Here is a 17,035-nt window from a genome sequence, read left to right on the forward strand (position 1 = left end):
AGTTCGCAGGCTACTCAAACCTGAGTATTTTACTTTTCCGTTGTGGGCCAAGAGCAATATTTCTAATGGTATCTCATTTCCTATCATGAGAATAAACTACAAATGTGTACTCAGCTCCAAAATTATCCCTATCAAATTTCTAGATTGTCGTCCATTATTTTCAAACCCCTTTTACCCAGCTTGCCGCCTAGGTAAGACTTGCCACATGTCTAGTATCGTTACCATTATCAACGTCTAATATCAACTAAAATATTTGTTTCAGTGCGGCGGATCATGATCCCAGTGACAAAACTCTTCGACCAGCATATTCTCGCCCTATACGGTCAATGGTTTACATGATCTCATTTAAGACTGTGTTTATTGCAGAGCCTCTTGATTTAAGCATGCTGATATCAAATTCAGTCACTCTTAATTGTGAATGATATGAGTTGTTTCCATGATGTAAACGAGGTTAAAACGTTATCAAATGTTATCGTAGTACGTGCAGTTTACTGATTATTTAAACTTGATATGGCAGGAGTGTGTGGGAAAGATTAATTTTATTTGCGATATGTGATCAGCTTGTTTTGTGTTAACCAACATCGGACATTACTGAGTAGATATAATTAAAAAGTTTTGTCATCAAAGATTGACACCATCAATTTGAAATTGGCTGTAGTAAGAAACGAACAATTGTTAAATAAGCAAGATTTCAATCAGGCGTAAACTGAGATAAGAAGAATAGAAGAACGTAAGGTAAACATTTATTTGTATTAATCTGCGATTATTCATAATTTAATATTAAACAAATTTGTTGTATACTTTAAAAACAAATTAGCGATAATATGACTAAAATGACATTACCAAATTCAATTAATGTTATGCCAAAAGTAAGAAAAGTTTAGTTGGAACACTAAACTGTCATCTGGAATTATAAAAACACATTCAATGGTTAATATAACTGATATTTATTCTCAACCACGTTCTAGACATTGGTGTGCTGTTACGGTTCATAACGCATGATTCATTCGTCATACAATTATTCTGTGTTGCGTAAAGATAGTATTATTGATGGGCCCTGTAGTTGGTCTTTTGGCACATGTTGAGTTTTTTAATGTTATCGGCTATTTCTTTTCATACACGTATATTCGTTCTTTTTCTTCATATTTAGTAATTAATCTGTTATCGAGTACACTGGATAAATAGGCGCTGACAATGTCATGTCATGTTGAATTTTTGCACATTTCAACATTTGCACGAATTCTGTTTCTTTTTCAATTTTGATGTGTTTTGAAAACATTTTAAGTACTAAAATCCTCTGCAAGCTTTCTATATAGACGCATTCTGCATAACAATTTGGTCAAAAAGTGATACAACATGTTAGTTTTTTACATTTGCAAGATGTTTGTCCCTTTTTGGAGTTTGATATGTTTTATGAGCCCTTTAAGTACTTAAATCCACTTGAATACTCATTGCATTTCCGCAAATAATCCGGGATAACAAGTCTATATAAGGTTGTTGCATAGAGCCTACTGAAAACTCCATTTTTGCTTCGATTCATGTTTAGTTATCGCGGGGTTCCAACTTTGAAACACGATGAAAAGTTGAATGGCGAGTTTGTGTCACGGAACCCGTTAGATAGTGTCTCATATTTTACCGAATCCACAACAAACATATATCGACTCCATCAAAATGATGATGGACATCATTTTTGGGACACACACATTCATTAATCTTTATAGGCTTAATGTAATGAATACTAAAATTTCATATAACGATGAATAAACATGGAAACTACGCATGACCATAGTGGTGCATGAGCCTAAATAAATTACTTTCATAGCATACTCTGCATAATCTGTAAGCAAACGTAATTTGACTGGTGTCTAGGTTTATCTCATTGATATCACGTATTAAATTGCGAACGAATCTTAAATGTCAGTATATATGACGATATAGTAAACTTTCAGATTTGGGACGTATATTCAAATATTGTTACATTTTCTTTAAATCATCCCTAGAAACTGGTCGCCATGTAACTATCATCCGTCCCAATTTTATTATATTTAGAGTTTTCGAGGTACGAATATAAACGGTAAGACTATGCCAGCTTTAACTAAATCAACAACAACGGAAACTAAAGCTGCCTTTTTCCCGATGGGCTTTACCATTATGCTTAATAAGTATTTTTTATATTTGGAATTTACGTACATGTATGACTTTTCTGAATTACTGAATGGATTATTCGTTTGACAAAAAAAACGCCAGCTGAAGCAAAAACGGAAATCAGCACTGTTCCAGCCGAAAACGAGCCTTACACAAGAAAACTCGCTCAAAAAAATCAACCACATTAAATGATTTTACTGTCTTTAAGGAAATTCACACATCTCTTCTTATTTTAGTTGTTTGGTCAAAATTGAGAGAAATCCTTTTAGAGTGAGAAAGGTTCTTGTGTAATTACTCAGAATTTATCCGTGTTACTCAATTGTTGTTTACATAAATGATTGCCATAAAGGCATAATTCAATTAAAATGAAGATATTCAAGAGTTAACACCTTTCATTTTACATTATACACATGTAACCGGGTATACGATTTGTATATAGCGGAACTGTCTCGCTATAGAGCTAGCTTTTATAGCGACGCGGTAGAGTGTCCGCCTGTAGAGCGAAAGGTGGTGGGTTCGACACCCGACAGGTGAAAATAGCAGGGACTTTAAAACATGGGGTTAAACAAGATATGGTCTATCAGAAGAAATGTTCTCAGTAACAATCTTCTGAACATCATATCGTGTTAGATCCCATATTTCGTGTATTTAGGTATAGTGGTAAGTATCCCCGCAAGTCACACGGGAGACCGGGATTCGATTCCCCGTCGGGGAGCCATTAGTAGTAGGTGTGAAACAACGACGAAACCACTCAACCTCGGAGTTCGAATATTTATTGATAACGTTGTCGAATGAAACCTAAAACATGTAATAAAACATATAAAAGATTATGCATATTACAAATGAATACACAAAATACAATGACAATGGACAGTGATCGGTAAATTTATCAAGGGAGACTTCGCGGTTTAATACATAAAACATTCTAAGAAGTATGAGTAATAAACTTACCAGGCACTTCTAAATAATAATATGAATAAACTTAAATATTTCAGCTCAAAGATAGGAGCGAATATTAAATAAATGAGTAACAACTGTTACATTTTCCGTCTTGAATTGCGTCTATGACGATTCAGAATGGAATGATTTATGTGTTTTTGTAAATAAGGGCGTGAGCAATGAAGCGGGACAAGGGGAAAAAGGCATTATGAACCAATCAATCACCCTCATAAATATAAACAAACTCGCATAACCAGTATTTACGATCTGACGCACTCGGACATCGACAGACATTGACGGACGGTAACGCAAAAAGGACAATAACCACGTAGCACGACACTAATCACGACGAGACAACAAATACACAAACAATACAAGGCAATATACGATATAGAAGCATACCAAGCACACATACGGATTAAATACTGAAAGATGCACCTTGCTACACACATGAATTATCCAAAATACGCAGTTGAGTAAGTTTATTTCAATAGAACAGAATAATACCTGGACCAGCCCAGTATTTATAAAAAAAATAAGTAATTACTCAAATTGGAACCAAGTACAGTTTTTGTTTAGTGAGTGAAACATTGTTAAATTATTTTAAAGCCCTTTTTACGAATGGTTCTAATTTATTATCAGAGTTTAAAAAAAAAAGATTTCTTGATGTTTTCAGCTACAGCTTAAAAGAAACACGACAAAAAATAACTGTATTTGAAAGTAAAATACAGTTACCAAACTTTAGTCGCAAAAGCATATTATTTAACAGTTTGTGGCATACATTCAACTAATTGAATATTACTTACAATCCAAAACATGTTAATTAACTGAAATGTGTACCGCAGGAAGTATCTTGCATGTGACAATTGAAGTTAGTTTTGAAAGTTCGGAAAATGAGCCGATTACAGTTGAGATGATATTAAAATTTAGGTATCAAACGGATCTAAGATTGATGTAGCCAGTAACTTTTCATACAAGTTTGGTCATTAATAAAATGAGACTTTTGGCCCGAAATCAATAACCTCGATTTCGAGTAAAACGTGCGCAAAGTTGAAGCGTTAACATTAGAAAATGTTGAAGCGCATATCGTGAAAAAACCCATTGGACCTTGTTTTCACCCTATATTATTCAGTCAAATATACATCTGAAAATGTAGTGTTAATATAAATAGTAGTTTTTTTTTAATCTATGATTTTTTTGTATAATTGATTAATTTCCGTGCAAACTCCCATGAATATCATGTATTATTTTTAACCGAAACTTTAGGGATATAAGTAGACCAAAATCAAAGGCATTTTAAACATATCAGGATATTGTAAGTTTTAATTTTTAATTATTTATTTAATGCAATAGATTTTTGTCAAACGGATAGAAATTGATTAAAGAAAAATAACGCGGAAGTGAAATTAACACTCTGACAAATGTACCCAGAAACAAAATACAATCTCATGAAGTTCACGTAAATCGAAATGATTTACTGGAATAACGACGACGACGATGATGATGATGATGATGATGATGATGATGATGATGATGATTATGATGATGATGATGATGGTGGTGGTGGTGGTGGTTTTGGCGATGATAATGCTGATGATGATGATCATGATGATGATAATTATGATTACATTAAATTACATTAAAATATTAATGTAAATGTAGAATTAGAACTCATTACTATTGAAAGCCAGGACAAATATTGGTGACCTGTACCTGTAAGCGCCTTTTAAGAATGCATGACTACAAGTATTAGAAAATTTGTATCGAAATTTGGCACCCGAGCTACAAACAGTTAAAGAATTGCATTTCAGTAAGTGGCATAATTTTAGAACTATAAGAACAACAACATATTTCAGCTTTGACTATGCCGAGCAATTCTTCTACCCATACTATGCACAGCAAGTTCATGTTCCAGTAAACAATTTTAAGTGATACATTGTGTTATTAGCATACGCGTGATAGGAGAGTGCTACACCCTGTCCTATGTTTGTAGCACTCCTCTGCCAAAATGGAGACCCCTAAATGATTATAATTACATACAAACTTAAATCTGTCAGTTGAAGCCTAAAATTATTTGAATTGAACACATTTATAATATTTTTTGTCAAACTTTTTATATTTAAGTTCTTCACAGCCTGAAACAATGAACATTAGCACACTTTCCATTTTTCTATACAATCTTCCTTTTTTAAAACATTGATAAACCCTATAAAGATTTTAAACTTTAACATTTGTCTTTTAATAAACATCGGGAACACAATTTGTCAGATAATTTGTCGCCATTTGTATACTTCATGCATTGTGAATGCTAAGTTGCTAAGTAGTAAGTTTGTTATAAATTATTTCCGTTTTTGTAAATATACAATAGTGTCAATGATGTAGTATTGTTATGCTTTTATCAATAAGATGTTTGTTTACCTCAACTTCATGTTTTTATGAGCAATGAATTATTATACAAAAATCAAATCTGAGATATATTTGTAAAGTTGGTGTTAATATACATTTTGGAACCTGTTGCCAAGATAAGAAAAGGGAGTCCAAAGGACGCAGTTGTCTTTTAGTATAATCATTTTGTTTTTCTCCCTTCTTGACTGGTACATTGAATCTGACCAAAATTATACAGAACCAATTGTCAAGAGTGGGAAGGTAACCTTAATATTCTTGGATATGTGAACATATTTTAAAAGGATATTTGTTAAAGTTATTCATATTGTGTGTAGGTAGAACCTTTAAATATCAGATGTGACCTTGATCATTGAGGAATGACCCGTGTCAAGGTCACTGCAGATTGTCTTAAATGAAGACAACATTTGTACCAAGTAATATGGTAATCCACCAATGCATAAGTAAATTATAGCGCGGACACAATGCTGTACTATGACCTTTAAATATCAGATGTGACCTTGACCATTGAGGTATGGACCCATGTCAAGGTCACTGCAAGTCGTCTAAATTGAGGATAACATTTGTACGAAGTAATATGGTAATCCATCAATGCATAAGTAAGTTGTAGCGCGGACAGAGCATGTGTACTCTGCCCTTTAAATGTCTCGTGTGACCTTAAACTTTGAGATATGGACCCGGTTAAAATCACTGCACATCGTCTAAATGAGGACACCATTTGTACCACATAAAATGGTAATTCATCAATGCATAAGTAAGTTATAGCCCGGACCCGAAATGTTACGGACACACAAACAGACAGACGGACGGACGGACAGGCGAAATGCAAGAGTTTATCATGTTTATGCTAGGCGAGTTCTTTGAAAAACATTTTGCAATTTATACAGCGGAATATTTTTCAATATTTAGTTTGATAGGATTGGTGGTTGAATTCATTTGAATTCATTGCGTCATTTCTCAATACTTTAGATTAACTTTAAATGTACAATTAAGTTTATTTGTTTCCCATTTCAGGTTCAATCTGTATTTTGTGTACAAACACCCAGTATGACTGACGAAATGTACCACTCTTTGTCATCGAAGATTGACACGATGAATTTTGAAATGGCTCTTATAAGGAAAGAACAATTGCAAACTAAACAAGAACTTCGTGAGGCGAAAGATGAGATTGCAAAACTACGAGGACTTCAAGTACGCATGTCCTGTGTTAACACAGCATTAAAAATTTCCTTATGTCTTAATAGTTCGCTATATAATTATAAAAATAACTTAGCAGTAGTGCGGCTATGAGAGTTTATATGTCAAAACGGTGTTATATGCTATACCCCTCTTGAAACACCCAATTTTCAAATCGATAGAGGCATCAATCAGTGTTTCTCTCCTTTGAAGAGCTCTCTAATTCACTGACAACAAATAAGTTGCTAGCAATGCTTTTGTAATGATACAGTTCCTCAGAATCCAGATCTCAGCAATTGATATAAATATATAAAATGCCTAAGTTTATACATATTTTAGGATTTTATACTTTTTATTTTTTAAATATAAATATGTCTTGGTTTGAAATTAATTTGAATACTTATATTTTAATGAGAACATATTTTAATCAACAGCGTCAAAATTAGCCTTGCAGTTTTTCTAGTAATAATAATTTCTTGAAAAATACTTCTATAGCGAAGTTTATTTATTTAGATGTTTAAATCACCACAGTGTCCCTTTTCAATCTTTAGATTAATTTAGAATTTAGCACTGTAGGATTGTGAAGTAGCGTTACTAATAATTATTTTTATGTGCGATATGAGTGCAAAATGTTGTCTGTGTAGCACCCTCGGATATTACTAAGTCTTTAAACCAAGTTTTGTCATCAAAGGTTGACACCATCAATTTAGAATTGGCTGAAGTAAGACACGAACAAGGGCAAACGAAGCAAGATCTTATTCAGGCCAAAACGGAGATTAAAACAATACGAGAACATCAGGTACATATGTATTGGGTTTACTGTGAAATTATTTTAAAATGATGGTTTTATTTCCATTGAGGAAATTTGTCGTATACTTTCAAAACAAAACACCTAGCGATAAAATGGCATTGAGTAGTACTTGTACATCCTTTGGAATTCATATGTTGACAAATAAAACATCATAAACATTACATTTGAAAGCAGTTATTTTGAAAATTATTTTTAGAAGGAACAAAGAACTGTCATCGGAAATAATAAATAATAAAAAAAATATTCAATGGTTTAATGAGCTAATGTATTCTTGCATTCATATTCTAGACTTAAGTAGGCTACAACAGTTCACATGTGACAAAAACAAATAAATGTTGAATAAATTGTGTAACATCCATGAGCCCGTGTTAGTAGAGTTTCCAAACCAAAACTATTTTTTTGTTGCACATGACAAGTCTTTAATGTCACCGGACATTTGTTTTTTTCTTTCCGTGAATTATTTCATCTTTTGTGTACAATGTATATCTTGTTTTGATGGAGCAGTTCGTTGACACAGACAAAATGACGACGGTTGTAAGAGTGAAAGTGATATATTATATAAGTGTGGACGAGTTTTACTTTGTTTGTGTATGTAGTGCTTATATTAATTTACGCTTGAAATATTTAAATAAAAATACTATGTAAGACCTAGTATGATAAAATTTGTTGATTTGTTACAGTCAAATAATAAGAAAGTTCAGCTAAGATTGTGTAAATATATATTTGAAGCATAAGAAATGAATACTGGGATCAACCCTTTACACCAAAACTAGCAAATGTAATGATTTTCGGAAATTTAAATTATATTTCTCCGAACAGCAGACGTCCTCCCTTCCTTGAACGACTTATTTACAATCAATGAGTCTATGACAAACATATCGTAATGGTGAGCAGAATACTATAAACAGCATGTGTTTACAGAACTTCGACGAGTCAGACACCAAAGCAGCCGACGATCTTACTGACGCACAGGGGGACGCAAGCACAAGTAGTGTCATAAACTCCATTCAGAAGGAATTCCAGAACGAGAAAGCGCAAACCAAAAATGTCCTGGATCAAATGAAAACTGATGTAGCGCTAATAAGATCGGATTTAAACACCGTAATGGCAACAGTTAAAAACGATATAAAGAAAGTAAATGACACATTGGCAAGGTAAGTTTATGATGGCTAAGTGACATTGATGTATGCAGAAAGCTAAGGGAAACAACTCGTTGTTTTAGAATTACAAAATAGATTGGCATAGTAACGGGTGAATTTCACTATCTTGATAGTATGTAAATAAGACGCAATCAATCCCTTTATTGAGCTGTTCCGAGAGTTTGTATTCTTTACTACTTTCTTGTCAGTGTATAACGATTGATTATATTGCAGATTTTCAGACGAACGAATTTTATTTAAAATAAAACACACTCGATATTTGCGTATATGCTTGAAAAGAAAATAGTAACTTCTTGTTTTATAACATTCTGGCATATATATTTACACAATGCATTTTTTGCTTTTCACTAAACAATCAAGGGCTGAATCGATTCACGCGAGCTACAATTCTCTAAGTGCCGCCCAGCGACATACAGACGATACCATGTCACTACTAGAAAAGGGCGTGCAATCTCTGAAGCTTTCTGTCTCAGGAATCAACGCTTCACTTGAGGAAAAATGTCAGTCTGGGGAGTTCGGACCTAACAATTTTAGGCCGCGTCCAACCTTTCCTTGGTTAATTACCATCCACTTCCAGCCAGCCTTTAGAAGGACGCCAGCTATCGTTTATGGACTGCGGTTCTTGGACGTTTCCAACGAAGCAAATGTGCGTGTTAGAGGGGAGATAATGGAGTTGACCAACACATATTTTAAGTTTAAGATAGATGAATGGGACAATACTGTTTTGTACGGCGCCAAGTTTTCTTGGATGGCATGTCCAAAATAACCCATTAAAATTTACGGCTGTTGCGCTTTAGTCTAATATAAAAGATGCTTTTATATATGGACAAATATATCAAAGCTATCATTGTCGTTGACAGTCCAGGATATCAGCTACCTGCTATGCATGCTCGTATACTAATCAGAACAGAGTGCGGTGCTTTGAATTTAGACATGCTGACTTATCTTATTGAGAATATTTGACAATGTTTGTGAGCTTATATCTATATTGATTTTGCACTTATATCGGCATGTAGCTGTATATGAAGTTTAGGTTCAGTTATTGATTTTCTTTTTATCTTTTTGGACATGTATTTGAATAATATATTGATTGGATTCTTACTCTTCACGTTTCCCAATTAGCTTAAAGATTTATTATTCCGATTGAAATATAATGGGAATATGAAAATTGCAGTTCGGATTTGCAGTGTGCAATCATGTCGTATAAAGAAGTGTCATTTATAAACTCAAAGGACAATAACAGAATAAACTACTACTATTAAAGCTTAATTCTGTAGTTTTCTTATTTCAAACCACTTATAAAAAAATGTATGTTGCAAGCCTTATGGGGATATTACCACAAGCAATTCCAAAGCAAGAACTGAAATGAGTGTGAATTTGTCTACTCTTTTGGAATCTTCCGCTCTAAGTATAAGATTTAGAGTGGAATCTTAATTTTCAATCAAACAATAGTTCTGTTTTTTTTATTCATTGAGTTCCGTTCTATGTTGACTACAAATAAATGTTCATTTTGCGAATTGAAATTTTTGCATTTTGATTTTTTCATTCCAAAACAAAATTCAAAATCTGACATTGTATTCTCATAGACATGCAAATTTGCTTCGTTTTCTTCACATACACGCTCATATATGTGTTATACTTGCTGGTGAAAGCTTATCCTTGAATATATAATGTGTTCATGATCTCTTATTGAATTGATAATAATAATGGAAACATGTCACCATTAAAGAGCAAAAGCGACACCTGACCAGAAAAGACCACGGCGATATCAATATAATAAAAGTTTCTTTACACTTATCGAATTTAGAAAAAAGACCTAGCCCAGCTATAAATTACATATCATTCACAGAAGCAAAAAAATGGCGGCAGTCAAGCCTTCCTTTTGAACTGAATTACAATAAAACGCAATTGTGATCGGAATAAATGCAATTATTTCAAGCAGCAACCGTTCAAACTGTTGGACATATGTTTTCTCTGCAATTCTGTAGGATAAAAATAGTGAAATAAATTATTTGACAGCACAATGCACATCAGGGACAACATTACAAGAGTTTGTTTAAAATGCATTTCTGCTTGCTTTAATGATTTACTTACTTTGTTGGAGTATGCTCCAAGAAAATATTGTGTTTGAGAACAACCGTCAAACAGCTTTCAATCTGATTATTTTTATTCCATCTTTATAAAGGATTTGAAATAATTTTCTTCTATAGATAGAAATATTTTCTATTAGAATTTTCGGTTTTTGGTATTGCATTTCATAATAGAATTATTGTAAATCCACACATTGACCGAACCTCAAAGGCAATAGTTTATTCAGTTTTGAAATGTTGAACAAATGATCATTTACCGCTACGAGTAAATAAAAGCAGGAAACTTACATAATAATTCATTAAAGTTATACTCACCGATGCAGGAGACGTCAATGTATCATTGTAAAGTCATTGACAATCAAAACAATTATTTAAATATCCGAAATCGGAAGTATAAAATGTCAGTCAAAACGTCCCAAGACCGGCAGAAAAAACGACATATTACAAAAAATGCTTGTAAAACTTTTTGCTCGTTTTATTTTGTTTCACATAATTAGATTAAACCCGAACTACAGTTGATAGATAATCTTTTCATGATTATTTTGGTACCATTTTCGGCAGTAAGTATAAATGTTTGCAGGAGTAATATCCATTGGAGTGAGGAGTGGTATTAGCATTTTGTATAAAAGGGAAGTGAAAAATACGATGTTACGTTGTAATTGCTACCACTAGTACAATTGTGTCGGTCCTTTATGTAATGAGAAATCGGGTCCTTTCATGTAACTCATCATACCCGGTATAATATAGTGTTCGATAGTATTTGTTTCTTTATTCGTTTTGGTTGTCAAACAATTCACATGAATCAAAATGCCAAATTAGTCAATGGCAAATAAGTATCATTTAATCAAGTTACCCGAGAGGAAATCATTTTATTAATTGTTCAAAATAAATTACATTGCGATACACGATGGGCATATTAATGTATCTCTTTTCGAACAATATTCAGCCCAATTTGTAGTATTAACATTTCTGGCAGCGTGGTGACTGTGTTTAAGTCAGACTGAAACGCAATCTTATTGCGAAGGTAATTCATCGCTGTCTTTATACTATAACTAAAGAACGATCTGGGTTATTTAATGTAGTCACTTCTTTTAAGTATTATGCCGGCAAATTCATCTATATTTAAATAGGCTTAATTCTCAGTAGTTTGAACCAATGTACGATATCAGTTGTTTCCATAATTATTAATAATGTTACCAAAATGGCTATATATTTTGAATAGAGTTGTAACAAATGCTAATTTTGCTATGCTGATACGTCTGTCTTGAATTTGTGATGTTTTGAAACATTGTTTTCGCTGAGAAAACATTTCATCTAAAGAAAGTCACGGCACAATTTAAATAATCTACGGTGTATGCTTGTAAATTTAAACACATTTTGTTTGTGTATTGGTGCTTTTTTGTTTATTGCATGTTACGTAGAGCTAAGGCCATACAACATCATTTCATGTTTAGCGTCCCCGGACGGATAGGTTTTCGGCTGTCTAAGCAAAAAAAAAATTTTTTTTTTCAACTCCGCCACGTAATCCATAAAAAATGCTTGATAGCGCTAAATAAAGTCGATCAAATCCGACAACGACTAAATAATTCGATCATAGTAGACGCTTTACGTTCTCAAGCGGTTTGTTACACTGAATACCACTCAGGTAGGTGTTTTTCTTGTGTTTTTTTCTTGAAGAGCCTGTGATATTTGTAAACCAACAATACTTGACCTCAGTGTATTCAACAAACTGCATGATATGCCCGGTAAGTTTTGTAATCATTACAACGTTCAACTGTTTGAAATTAAATTTTATAGCAATTTTTGTGGTGAATTAATCAATATTAAACTGTTCTTGCCATCTTTTAGACAAATGCTGCAGAATTACGGACATTACGGACCAGACATTACGGACCAGATTTAGGGACACTACGGACCAGATTTAGGGACATTACGGACCATATTAAGGGACATTACGGACCATCTTCAAAAACTTACGGATCACCTATGAAAACATTAATATTCACATTTACAAATATACATAAGTTGTATGTAAAATTATAAATCAATGTCCATAATTACCTCAAATATAATATATATTTTGTTCTTAAACAAACTGTGAGTAATGTTTAGTTCATGGTACGTAATGTCCCGAAATATGGCACATTATAAGATAAAAACATATTTCGTTCATTATTATTCACATAATTATAATAATTTATTAAAAAAACCATTGGTTTGTAACACCTATTGGAATCTCACAAGAATTAATATTGAACCATTGATCTATTCGAATTTCACGGGATTTTTCACAGTAACATTAAAGATAATTGTCATGTGTCATCATACTGAGCACTCATACACAAGTATTTATTAACAAATCAAAGACCAAGGAGTGAATACATTTAAAAAAAAAACGTTTATAAGATTAATAATCATGGTCCGTAAGTTTCTGAAGATGGTCCGTAATGTCCCTAAATCTGGTCCGTAATGTCCCTAAATCTGGTCCGTAATGTCCATGGTCCGTACTGTCCGTGACCCATGCTGCAGACCCCCACTGATGGGTGATCAGACGGATCTCCCAAACATCAAGATGACAGCAGAAACTACAAGTGATTTCGTCCTGTGTACAGATTGCCAAAGGCCAAGGTATTGTTTGCTCAATTTAGGCATTGGATGTAACTGACTGAAATAATGTACAGATTAACCTTTACTCCTTTAATCTTTAAAAAAGTTATGTTTGGAAGACCAGGGCTGGTACTACTCTGACCGGAATGAATCAGCAATTTTGTTTTTGATCTTTGTTCAATTCTGTTGAAGAAAAATTCAGAGAATTGAAAAGGTAAATTCAGTTGATTCACCGGTTGGTAGGTTAATTTTTTGGTATACACATTGAAAGGAAGCGGGTGCAAACGAGTATATTTTAGATGTCGTAAGGGATGAAAAAAAGGTTGTATACCTGAGGTTAGCGAATTTCCTTTTGTGATAAATCCGTTGACAGTTGCATTTGGCAAGAAAGGTAAGTCACGGTTAGTGCTTGATTGTCGCCATATAAACTCAGAGCTTTTCAAGTATAAATGTCTGTCAGTTGCTAAAGGAATGTTCTTTAAGGGAGATTACTTGTTTGCATTTGATATTCGCAGTGCTTATCACCATATCATGATTTTTCATGAACATAGAACTTTTCTAGGATTCTGTTGGAACGGAAAATACTACGTCTATAACGTGCTTGCTTACGGGATATCAACTGCAGGATTCATATTTACCAAAGTACTGAGAGTTCTGATTACAAAAGGGAGAAGTTTAGGCCATGAAATTGTTTTATTTCTTGATGACGGTCTAGGTGGTGCATCAACTTACGAGGATGCAGTTTCTGCATCAAACTTCTTTCATAGAGATCTAGTAAGTTTTGAGTTTTTGATTGCGGAGGACAAATGTCATTGGGAGCCATGTCAGTCTATAAAATGGCTTGGTTACGTTTGGAACACGTTAGAAGTACGTTTGTTGTAAGCATTGAACGTGTTGAGAGCATGCTGGATCTTTTGAGTGATTTGATTGCAAAAATCGCAAGTGGCAAGACAACTTTTTCAGTACGTTTAATCGCACGTCTTATTGGCCAGTTGATATCAATGCAAAGTGCTGTTGGTCCTTTTCTGCGTCTAAGGTCTAGGTCACTGTATCAATGTGTGCTAAGTCGTGCTAGTTGGAACGCTCCTGTCATAGTGAGTAGTGCGGCCTTTGACGAAATGTTGTTTTGGCAGTCAAATATAAAGAGATTAAATTGTGGCAAGTTAGAGCCCGATAACACGATCGAAGTGCCTGTTTTAAGCGATCAAGCAGTCGTCACTTGTGACGCCAGTGGAGCTTAGTTTGGTGGTTATATTGAAGGCATGGACGACAGCGTCGTGGTAGGTTGTTGGTCTGAAACTGAGAATGGTTAAAGCTCGACTTGGAGAGAGCTTGAGGCTGTATATAGAGTTTTACATAGCCCAGTTGGCTGCCTGGAAGGGCGTGAGATCATTGTTAATTCAGACAATAAAAATGTGCCAAGCATTTTGAAGGTTGGCTGTAAAAAGCCTTATTTGCATGATATTGCCTTGAATGTTGACAATGTATGTAACACGCACAATATTACACTCGTCCCAAAGTTGGTACTTCGGGAAAACAATACTGAAGCTGATTTTCTGAGTAGGTGTACTGATAGTGATGACAATTTGTTTTTAATGACTTAGAACGTGTATGGGGACCGTTTTGTGATCAGTTGGCATGCAGCTACAATGCTAAATATGCAAATTTTAATTCAAAGTACTGGTGTCTGGGTACTACGTCTGTTGACGCTTTCAGTGTACAATGGTAGGGAGAGAACAATTGGCTAGTTCCTCCACCGAGATTGATCAATGACTGCATTATTAAGATAAAGAAAGAACAGTGTAAAGCAACATTGTTAGTTCCTATGTGGAAATCTGCTCCGTTTTGGCCAATATGCCGGCGAAAAGGCCGGTATTGTACATGATTGTATTGTTTTTCAGCCTGGTCGTTTCACAAGGCTGGGACGCTGAAGGAACGGGATTTTTGACGGCAGGCCACTTAAGTTTGGATTTGTGGCTTTGAGATTTATGTAACTTATGTATGTTTATGTTTCGCAGGCCTTACCCTGAGAGAGGGTATTCAGAACGAGTTAAGCACCAGCGGATTGGATGGTGACGTATTCAGTGATCTGTCGCACAAGATGGCGAACATTTTGGCGGGTTTAAGGGGTGACAATACGAACATCAAGTATATGATTTATTTTAATAAGTGGAAGCATTTCATTACATCAAAGGGAGGTAACGCAATTCCAGCTTCACCAATTCACGTTGCCTTATATTTGACTGAATTAATCGACAAACGCATTTCTAGTTCTGTGATAAGTGCAACTGTGTACAGCATTAAATGGGCACATTCACTCAGGAGTTTACCGGATCCTACTGCTAATTCGTTTTTGACAAACCTGATCGAAACTGCAAAATGAACCCTTTCAGAACCGACAAAACGCAAGGATCCCATTTTAACTGATACATTAGTAAGTTTGTGTAACAATTATTCTAGCACTACAGATGTTTACATTCTACGTAATTTATGTATGATTGTTTTAGCGTTTAATGGAATTTTGCGTTTTGACGAATTGATTCATTTGCATTGTAACGATATAAAGTTTTACGATGATTATTTCACGATAGGGGAAGCAAGACTGACCAGTATCGCAGGGGTGATAAAGTAGATATTGCTATGGGTTCTAAAGCGGCTTGTCCATACACTTTGTTACAAAGGTATTTTAGCGCGGCAAATTTGTCTTTGTCTGGAAAATAGTTCGATAGATCGAAAGATAAATGCAAACTCATTTCAAAGAATAAGCCACTGAGTTACACGAGAACTCGTGAGTGTCTTTTGTTTAAATTGAGAGAAGTGGTTGGGGATTCGAGCATAGGTTTGCACGCTTTGCGTGCAGGTGGCGCCACGTGCGCGGCGAATGCCCGTGTTAATGATCGTTGTTTTGGAAACGTCACGGTCGCTGGAAGAGCGAAAATAGTAAGGACAGATATGTCTGTGACTCCTTGAAGAGGAGGTTGCAAGTGTCTAAATCTTTAGCTTTGTAGTTTTTTAAAGATTACTTTAAGAGTAATGATTCGAAATTCGTCATTTGTTTTTTTGCAAAACATATTATCTTTTTGATAAGCTATTCTTTCATCTCATTTTTCAAGCCCGCTCTTTTAGTATTCTAAACAACTCGTCTGGTATTGCACATTTGTGTTGTTTTTACGGTAAAAACGAAGTATAGCAAAGACATACATTTATTCGCGTTGTATCGAAATAATATTAACAAAGACAAAGCGTCCTTATTGATTACATTATTGTGCAATGTGTGGGATTCCAGCGTAGACATGTACTGCCTATTAAAAGTTATAGTTTCAGTTACTAGGTAAAGGTTAGAGTTTATCAAGTAGTTTCTTCGTGAAAAAGTAACCTAAAGAAGCGGCTTAGTGTAAACTCTTCCCAAATTGCATCAGCTTTAAAATTAAGCCGTGTTCCTGTCCAAGACCTGCCATCAATGCAAAATATTGTGACGTCATTTAAATCAGCGTTGACACTGAAATTGCGCCTTTGCATATGCAAACAGTTGGCGTGGCTATATGCGCATGCAGAATTATAGCAATTTACTTAATCCTGAAGAGTCGTCTCCAGAAATAAGTAACGATTCTTCACAAATAAGAAACGGATCTCAGTGTTAGAATCGTAGCGTTCATTTCCCTTCTATTTGTAATAGATACAGTACGAGTCTTTCTTCAAAAGTG

General features: G+C 34.4%; 1 protein-coding gene across 2 annotated transcripts; it reads left to right on the forward strand.

Moving 5' to 3' along the window:
* The first annotated feature begins 537 nt into the window (after positions 1-537).
* On the forward strand, positions 538-9,972 carry LOC128244915 (uncharacterized). 2 transcript variants are annotated; one of them, XM_052963055.1, is made up of 5 exons: positions 538-735; positions 6,502-6,678; positions 7,355-7,462; positions 8,396-8,628; positions 8,995-9,972. In XM_052963055.1, the coding sequence occupies exons 2-5, from the start codon at positions 6,535-6,537 to the stop codon at positions 9,398-9,400; spliced, it is 891 nt and encodes a 296-aa protein (XP_052819015.1). In that variant the 5' UTR covers positions 538-735; positions 6,502-6,534; the 3' UTR covers positions 9,401-9,972. The 2 variants fall into 2 exon arrangements, with proteins under 2 accessions (XP_052819015.1, XP_052819016.1); XM_052963056.1 differs by lacking the exon at positions 7,355-7,462.
* The last annotated feature ends 7,063 nt before the right edge of the window (positions 9,973-17,035 follow it).

The sequence above is a fragment of the Mya arenaria genome, chromosome 8 (genome assembly GCF_026914265.1).
Source record: "Mya arenaria isolate MELC-2E11 chromosome 8, ASM2691426v1".
Classification (NCBI taxonomy): Eukaryota; Metazoa; Mollusca; class Bivalvia; order Myida; family Myidae; genus Mya; species Mya arenaria.